The following is a 9,749-nucleotide window of genomic DNA, read 5'->3' as shown; positions in this document are numbered from 1 at the left end:
GCGGTTTTCGAGCCCATTAATCTCTGTGGTCTTTCCTCTTGAACAAATCAAACACATATTATCACAGTGGGAGGAATAAAAACACAAAAACAAAAGCACCCGGACCGGACCAGGGATGGCCGGACTGGAGCCCTTAAGGGCCGGACATTTATAGAATAGAGAGGAGAGGAGAGGAGAGGAGAGGCAGAGAGAGGGAGAGGAGAGGAGAGGAGAGGAGAGGAGAGGAGAGGAGAGGGGAGAGGAGAGGAGAGGAGAGGAGAGGAGAGGAGAGAGAGAGAGAGAGAGAGAGAGAGAGAGAGAGAGGAGGCAGAGAGAGGGAGGAGGAGGTCATAAACGTGGCCGATGGGACGCGACCATCTGCCCCGAGAGAGAGCTGGGGGGGGGGGAGTGAATCAGTCTGCCGTTAAAGACAGTCCAGGGCACCCAGACCCCTCTTTTATCTTCACCCTCTTTTTTAGCGAATATACAAAACACTAAAGCCGTCTGGGTGACAGCAGGTAGGAGCGACAGGCTGCTCTCATAAAGAAAGCATCAGGAAAATAAACGGACAATGAAAAGGCCGGTGGGTGAGGAGCAGGGTCGAGAGGTTAGGGTACAGCTACAGGGAAGGAAGGCCGTGTTCCATTGGATACATAAATCCCACGGACCAATGAACTCGGCCCAACCCGCTCTACTTCTGATTGGCTGTTGAGCCATGGTGTAAAACGTATCGACTGTCCATCACTCCTCATGTTGGACGGCTCTCCTATGAGGCCCAGACACCGTCGACGTCGTTGTGATTAAAAACACAAAGACCCAGTTGAGCGTGTGCCACGCGTTGAGTCGGAGACTCAGGACACACAGGAGGAGGAGGCTCTGGGGGCGTCCTCACCTTGCATCTGGTAGCTGTATGGCGCCTGGCCCGTCTGTGGCGTGGTGAAGCCGGAGCCGTAGCTGAGGAAGCCCGCCTGGCCCGGCGACTGGTTCTGGCTGAGCCCGCCCTCCGTCTTTATGCCTGCCCACAACGGACATAAACAGGTTAGTGACACCGGATCGCTTTGATGCACAGGGTGACGGTCAGCACGCGCGTGCGCGCGCACACACACACACACACACACACACACACACACACACACACACACACACACACACACACACACACACACACACACACACACACACACACACACACACACACACACACACACACACACACACACACACACACACACACCCCCCACAGGTTCTCCATTACACCGGAGACACGGTGTGCAGTGCGAGCAGACGCTGCCAGCTGCTCTCTGCTGCGGCCAATCAGAGATGAGCGATGAGTATAAAATCAGATTAGCGGAGGCCGCTAAGACCTGTTGTAGGGAAACAACAGCTTGTGACAAACATCAGCTTCCTCCTGACGCGGTCACAGCAGCACAGATGTCGCGCGCATCCCGCCTCAACAGGTTGCGTTTCAAATCAAATATGTGTTGTTACTTTCTCGGAAAAGGCGTGTTTGCAGACGACGTTAAGAACATTTACGGAGCGCTCGCCGGTCGACAGAATGGAACCGGTTCGTTGGAACCCGCTTCACCGCGTCCCGATGCAATTTGGACACACCGGCACTTTTTGGAACCGTCCAAACAAACGAGGGTGAACTCCCCTTCCTATTGGACGGTCTCGAGGAGTGTCCAAACACTGCAAAGACTTTGGACAAATAAAGCCGACTTCTGGCCAGGCGATCTACACCCCGCTCCCGTTCCAGCGGAACCGGTTTTTGTTTTGATATTTACATCAGTAATCTCCCAAATCTGTCGGAACAGCACAGTCGGCAGATTCTCGTTGCAAGGCGTTTAAAGCACAATGTGCAGGCACCAAACAGTGACTCAGCAGTCCTTCGTCCCAGTGTGGGAAAAACGCTTTCTGGGGTTGTCGGGAGAATTCCCAACTCCAATTTGCTCGGCGGACGAGAATTAAAATTCTTCCTTGTAATTCGAGGAAAACAAGATAACTACGAATAATGTGAAAGGGAAATGGGCTTTATTCTGTACGCAGATAGGATGTGTAGTTAGCGAGGTCTTACCGTAGGCTGGGATTCCATAGGGCTGGCCAGGTTGTGGGTAGCTCGCGTACGCGCTGGCCTGCTGCATTCCTGTGGTGTACTGCGTCTGCCCGTACGCCGCCATATTTTGGGATGAAGGAGTCGGAAGAATATGTGGATACGCTCGACTGTTTGGGGGGAAAAGAGAAACACCAACGTTGCAACGTTTTACAGAATGGGGGGAAGCTGAAAAAGAGCAAGCAACCATATTTTACCCCCCTGAAAAAAAACAAAAGAAACCTCATAACCCAATCCCGTGTCGTTGCGTTACTTAATGTTAGATTGGGAGCTGGGTGCTGCAAACCCGATAGCATCACAGAGCTAATATACGCGGCGAAAGAATAACAAATGTTGAGGGGAACTTCAGCAAGATAATAATTACAACAGATTTTGGAGCGCACAAGCTGTAGACATCCAGGCAAACAAAGACACTCGCTGGAAGAAGGAGGAAAAAAATAACAACCCCCAATCTGGCAGAAGGATCTAATTAAAGATCTAAATCAAGTTGAATGCTGCTTATTTTTGAAAGAAAACTAAAGAAGCCTTACTTCGAAGGGTAAATCTGCGGAGGAGAACTGGTGGGTTTGTCTTGGGCTGAAGCCACTGGTTCCAATAGCTGGAGAGAGTTAAAGAGAAGGAGAGACAAGCACATATTTAAACATTAAGCAATAAGGTCAATATTATCCTTCGCCAACAGAACTTCAGGAACTCCAAGGAAGCCGTAATTATCTTAGGTTACTCTATTTATTTCGCTAACCTTATTTAAGGTTGAAAGCTGAGCAGCAATAATGAAGTCAAATAATCAGGTAGAAAAAAAAGAAAGAAGCAAATAACTTAAACAACAAGCAGAGTGTTTTCTGCTGACCCACGACGTATCTGTGAGATGCTTGCGGGTTGTCATGACGACCGCAGATGTCAACAATCACAGGCTGGCGGGTATTGTCCTCGGGGCCTTGTGGTTTAGGCTGCTGCTCCGGCCTTTAAAGCCAGAAGCCACATCGGAAAGGGCTATCAAAGACTGCAGGTAATGAGCACGACCACATCAGTCTCCATCAGCCTCCACCACAGCAGCCTCCGTCAGCCTCCATCAGCCTCCGTCAGCCTCTATCAGCCTCCATCAGCCTCCGTCAGCCTCTATCAGCCTCCGTCAGCCACCCGTCAGCCTCCGTCAGCCTCTATCAGCCTCTTTCAGCCTCTATCAGCCTTCCGTCAGCCTGTCAGCCTCCGTCAGCCTCTATCAGCCTCCATCATCCTCTATCAGCCTCCGTCAGCCTCCGTCAGCCACCGTCAGCCTCCGTCAGCCTCCGTCAGCCTCCATCAGCCTCCGTCAGCCTCTATCAGCCTCCGTCAGCCTCTATCAGCCTCCATCAGCCTCTTTCAGCCTCTATCAGCCTCCGTCAGCCTCTATCAGCCTCCGTCAGCCTCTATCAGCCTCCATCAGCCTCTTTCAGCCTCTATCAGCCTCCGGTCAGCCTCTACCATCCTCTGTCAGCCTCTATCAGCCTCCGTCAGCCTCTATCAGCCTCCGTCAGTCTCTATCAGCCTCCACCACATCAGCCTCCATCAGCCTCTGGTTCACCGAACACACGGCTGGGCTGTGTGGGGGCGTAGACTTCAACACGCTTTCTACCAAGTACTAATCTGAAGGCTGGCGGTTCTCCAGGTAAGAGTGCGTAACGCATTTCAGGTCCAAAATGTTAACGTAGGATTAAAAATAATGAAAACATAATCCTATTTTCCCAGAAATCCCCTGCTAGACTGTAATTATTTTGTCAACGGAGGGACTTAAAAACTATACTTATAACGGAACGACTGGGTCAGACGTGTACGTTCTAATCGTCCTCTGCCTCTTCAACCGCCAAAGAATGCTAAACACAAACAAACATGGCCGACGACGTGGAGAGGAAGGAGGACGTAGCGCCGCGGCGGCTAACAGGCCGGCTACAGCCCGCCAAACAGTGGATCTACAAACATCTGTCTGATTGGTCGAGACATGGACAAAAAAAAGAAACAAGCGGGGGGGGGGGGGGTGGTTGCGGGAGAGTGGGGTGTGTGTGGGTGTGCTCTCTCTATGTAACTGTATGCTTCAACCCCCCCCCACCCTCACACACACGTTATTAATATTGAACACTTTTCCCACATCAGCCACACCTGCCAGTGGCCGGAGACTCCTCCAGTGAGGCGCCTTGGGTTCCCCCCCCTCCACCCCCCCCTCCACCCCCCCCCGGGTGAGATTGGCGAGAGGGGGGGGGGGGGGGGGGGGGGGGGTGTAAGCTTACTAAATTTCATTAATATCGCAAAACACAAAAGTCATGGCGGTGATTTATGCGCGCCTAGTGTAAAGATATCAAGTGCTTTGTTTAAGGGTTAAGGGGACTTTGTGGAGGGGGGGCGGGGGGATTAGCAGGGAGATGATACAAGGACCAGTTGTTTCACAAAGAGAGCTGGGACTCATGCTAGGGCTAATAATAAGAGAGCTTTAATGAGAAGCTAAGCCGGACGCTGCTGCAGTTAGGGACAGCCCAGCGCTTAGTCCCAGGGTTAGGGTTAGCCCAGCGCTTAGTCCCAGGGTTAGGACAGCCCAGCGCTTAGTCCCAGGGTTAGGGTTAGCCCAGCGCTTAGTCCCAGGGTTAGGGTTAGGACAGCCCAGCGCTTAGTGCCAGGGTTAGGGTTAGCACAGCGCTTAGTGCCAGGGTTAGGGTTAGGGTTAGCCCAGCGCTTAGTCCCAGGGTTAGGGTTAGGACAGCCCAGCGCTTAGTCCCAGGGTTAGGACAGCCCAGCGCTTAGTCCCAGGGTTAGGGTTGGAGAACATTGAATATCTCCATAGATTAGTTTTTTTGGATGTGCGTAATTCAATTGACTTTGCCATTTGTTACTTTTGCCCAAGTTGCATCTACTAAGTTGTGTGTGTGTGTGTGTGTGTGTGTGTGTGTGTGTGTGTGTGTGTGTGTGTGTGTGTGTGTGTGTGTGTGTGTGTGTAGTCAGAGGGACACGGTGTAACTCTGGGAAATGAGAGGCGTAATGTATTTCAGTTTTGACCTCATCCCTCGGTGCGATATGAATATAAACACCAACACACCGCCGCCAACACACACACACACGCACACACACACACAGCGGATGAGCCAGCACAGCATGTAGTAAATATGCTGATGAAGGTTAGGTGGAGCTGTGCATTCATACTGACACGCAAACACACCCAAACAAACATGCACAGGCATATACATACACAGTGCATGTGGGCTGAACACACACAACACTCATAGACCCACACACACGCACACACACACACACACACACACACACACACACACACACACACACACACACACACACACACACACACACGCACACAGTGCTATAGCTACATGGGGCCAAGCTTATCGCTCACCTATATCTGGGTTAATCTCTCCCGAATCAGTTCGGCAGTTTGTGTGTGAGGGAGAAACTGACACCCACACCATCACACACATGTGCAAACACACTGACACACACACCCAGCCACCCAGCCACACACACACACACACACACACACACACACACACACACACACACACACACACACACACACACACACAGACGCACGCAGGCCTCACCTGATCCTGAGAAGCTGTCCAGAGAGGCGTCTGCCACAGAGGTGGAGATGTCACTGCTGCTCATTTGTTCTGTTTTAACTGCAAACCAAAAACAGGTCCCCACGGTCACCACGGTAACTGACTCGGTGTGTCAACACACACACCTTAGTACACACGCGTCAGGGTATCTACTGGAATATTGTTTTAAAATACACGGAATGAAAAAAGTATGAAGAATGAATTGATGATATTACATGGATGGGAAACAAGTCAAAGAACTTTCATTTTAAGGTTTCAATAAAATTCAGAGGGTAATTGAGTAAAAGTATTGCCTATATTATGCTAAGGGATAATAATTATTTGTTTATTGGTAGATTATTATTATTTTTTATAATTTTTAAAAGGGAGATATGGCAAAACAAATAAGCATTTTTCCTAGTTGTGGAATACTGTGGTTAAAGTACACTAAGGCCTATCAAACCTCTTATCACTTTAAACATCTTAGAATAATTAATAATAGCATGAGAACATAATTTTTTATCAATCACAATGACAATTTGTAAAAATATCTTGTTAGTGTCTTACCGTATTTTAAATGGTGAATCATGGAGGGAAACAAGCAGAAGAAACAGTATGTCAGCTCAGTGTTACAGAACAGAAAATCAACACAAAAAGAATGATAAAGAAATGGCGTCTCGAATGGACGTGCAAGTAAGATTGAAACGTCAAAGACAAAGAATAGGAGAGGGAGGTGGGTGGGGGGACGGGGGGGGGCTGTTTGACCCCGGCTCCTTCATAAAGCAGTTAGAGCTCCAGCGCGGCAAAGACAATTTCACAGCCATCCGACAGCTCGGAAAATCTTTGAAATCAATCCATTTCACTCCAGGCAGACTGGAGGGGGGGTTTCTGGTGGGTGTGTGTGGGGGGGGGGGGGATAGGGGAGGAGGGGAAGGGGAGGGAGGACAGAATCATAAAGCTGTGCAGAGGAGTGTTGCTCTGCGGATAGCCTCATGGTTGAAGAAGCCATTTTCTGTCATGTCCAACATGCCTTCGCTAGGTTGGTTCCGCTCGGAAACATGTGGAGGCGGTGGGAAGGCATTCTTCCCCCCCTTGGTTTCTTTTTTTTAAACAACACAAGGATTACATACAGATAATGATAATGGTGGCAGGGTGCATGCACACACGAGCACACACTCGTTCACAGGGCGCACGTTAACCACTGGATCCATCAGGGCCGGGCACTCGGGGACGGGAGAAAATAATAAAATCAATGGTAAAGCCACAGTGAAGCAGGCAGACGTCCACACTGTGGACTGCTGCACCAGGCGCTCCCAAACCATGCTTCAACTCAACGACACAACAACCACACGCCGGATAGTTAACCAAATGAAAGGCACAATAGTTGAGTTGACTTTAAAATCTTTGTGGATTAATTTTCTTTGCTCTCCGACATTTAAAAGCGAGGGCATAGGTCTCAAATCAAGATGGTGGCCAGGGTCCCCATGGTTCAAACATGGGGGCAAACTACAAAAGAGTGCTTGTCGTTTTGCCGCACTCGCACCAACACAACAAAGGTGTGTGCACTGAGGGCGGGGGGGGGGGGGTGAACACCAAGTATTGTCCTTTCATTGTGCGTTGGGCCAGGGAGGAGACAAACCTGCAGCAGACTGTGAGCTAGAACCTAACAGCCAGTCTGCAGTGGTAAGCATTGTGATGCTATCACCTACGGGAGAGAGAGAACGGCAGATGACACCGAGGACAGAGATACAGGCCCTTAGTGGAGCAGGTCATAAAGGAGAGGTGGAGGAAGGCGGAGGTCGGGTGGTGGTGATGATAAGCAACACTACCCACATGTGGAGCATTTTTTCCTCAATGAAGATTAAATCTCACTCTCGCTGTAGACGATGTCGTGTGTGTTTTGTGTGTACGTTTCACGGGAGGTGACTAAACAGGGATCAGCCTTTACCACCGGGCCGATTCACCTGAGTAAATAAGACGTACAACTACAGACCTCATGCAAAACACTTCTGCGTTTTCATGCCATGGAATAGTGAATAATCGCTTGGTTACTTAAATACAATGCAAATATGCACGGAAAAAAATATATACCATTTGCATCAGGTCACGTAAGACGAAATAGACTGGAACTACGGGCAGAATCATTGTGATGGTCAGCGCTGCTCGACAAATTAAATAAATCAGATTGAATTACCACCGGCTCAAATACAAATCTCATGTTCTTCTTTACCAGGTAGATCGTATTATGTGTGCGCTATATACAAATAATTACATCAGGTTTGTTATTTTGGTTCATTTGTTTGTCATTGATGGAAAACGAGTATATTTTCAAAGTAGTTTTGCAGTTGCACAAATGCACATAGAACACACCACAGGAGAGAAATTATTTACTTCACTTCTACGCTACATTCACTTTTCTTAGGATTTGAGGAAACAGCCTTATCTGCCACACGGTACACGGTTATCGGTCGGCCGTGTGCATAGTGTATTCAGCACACTGGGGTATAAAGTGTGTTTAGTAGCAGTTAAAGAGGGATCAGGCTGCTGGTGCACATACCTTCGGTGCCATTGGGTGTCATGGAATTGTTATTGATATGGGAGTTGTCAAGGCTCGGACCATTAGGAGAATCACTGCTTCCACTTAAACGACTGTGAGGACTGGCTAGATCCTGCATTTCCATAGACCTGGTGAAAGACACACACACACACACACACACACACACACACACACACGCACACACACACACACACACACACACACACACACACACACACACACACACACACACACACACACACACACACACACACACACACACACACACACAGGAACAATACAAAAACAGATTTATTTAGATTAAAAAAAACAACCCCCGTCTCACACACACACACACACACACACACACACACACACCAAATTAGATTAGGGATATCTGCCCGGATGTGAGACAGACATAGCACGACACATTATAGGATTTTTACAGTTTCTACATAATTCAGAATTAGATATTTATTTTTATATGAATGTAAGGCAATTTTAAACTACAAGGGACACAATACTAATAACTAATAAAGGATTAAATTTATTTTTCAATTAGGATTTGAAGGATGAATTGTATAGGCTATATTATGGCTTTTATATCATTTTACATTATATGATGTGTAGATTTATTTTTAGTATTATCCAAACACAAAAATGATGAAGAGGAATTTACCTAAATAACTAAAATAGCCAAAATGTTATTATAAAAGGCATTTTCCACTTCCCAATTAATAAAAATAAATAAAACCCTTCTAAAGATAAAAAAATTTTACACAATAATGACGTTCTACCCTCACAAAAACCATGCATAATTTACCATTGCAATCAGATTTTTTTTACGAACAGAAAAAAACCGATACATGGAATTGTATAGCATAGCAGAGCATTAACAGATGTTCCCTGGTTTGAGGCTACAGCTAATGTGCTTGTTAAAAGTACAGCCACTCTGGCTGATTATAAAGGCCTCATGCCTCACTGGGAGAGGCAGATGAGAAACTCACGAGGCATTTGTTTGCTCTGGCAAGCTCCTTAATTGTTGCTGTGTTTACACTGAAGACCACGCCATTGAAGAGACTCAGTCTGTCTTCCTCGTTTGTGTGTGGATGTATGCTCAGAGGATTTGATCGGGGCAAAGACAATATAAGGCCAAACAAAAAAAAACACAAAACCAACACAAAAAAAAACTGCAGCAGACGCACACAAGCCATCCGGGAAACGCAGCCGCAAATTCCCTTCCCGTCGCCCCCTCGCCGCCACTGTGCTCAATCAAAGTGCGATAATGAAATTACGGCTAAATGTTTTCTAAATTGTGCTGTCATTCCCAATTACGTTTAATGGCCAAGGATTATCTGTGCTGTCGATAAACATTGGGGCTTCATGCTGGGGCCAAAGAGATGCCGAGATAAATAAAAAAGGGTTTTACAGCATGTTTATGCTGTAATTGTAAGACTGAAGCCTGATACGCATATTTAGTATTTCAGATGATATCGTTGTTCCCTGACAATGTGTCCTGTTTTTAACCACACAGCCGTTAAAATGCTTC

General features: G+C 47.6%; 1 protein-coding gene across 1 annotated transcript in view; it reads right to left on the bottom strand.

Moving 5' to 3' along the window:
* Window positions 1-424: 424 nt before the first annotated feature.
* LOC132452592 (eyes absent homolog 1-like) overlaps window positions 425-9,749 on the bottom strand; it is an 18,231-nt gene continuing 8,906 nt past the window's right edge. Inside the window, 7 exon segments of the mRNA XM_060045275.1 lie at window positions 425-994; window positions 2,054-2,199; window positions 2,620-2,639; window positions 2,641-2,687; window positions 5,668-5,736; window positions 7,304-7,369; window positions 8,222-8,349. Coding sequence (XP_059901258.1) covers window positions 831-994; window positions 2,054-2,199; window positions 2,620-2,639; window positions 2,641-2,687; window positions 5,668-5,736; window positions 7,304-7,369; window positions 8,222-8,345 — 636 coding nt within the window. The 5' untranslated portion in view covers window positions 8,346-8,349 and the 3' untranslated portion in view covers window positions 425-830.

Source organism: Gadus macrocephalus, chromosome 23, assembly GCF_031168955.1.
Source record: "Gadus macrocephalus chromosome 23, ASM3116895v1".
Taxonomy (NCBI): Eukaryota; Metazoa; Chordata; class Actinopteri; order Gadiformes; family Gadidae; genus Gadus; species Gadus macrocephalus.
Note: the sequence above shows the minus strand (reverse complement) of the source record. Positions and strands in the feature narration are given on the sequence as shown.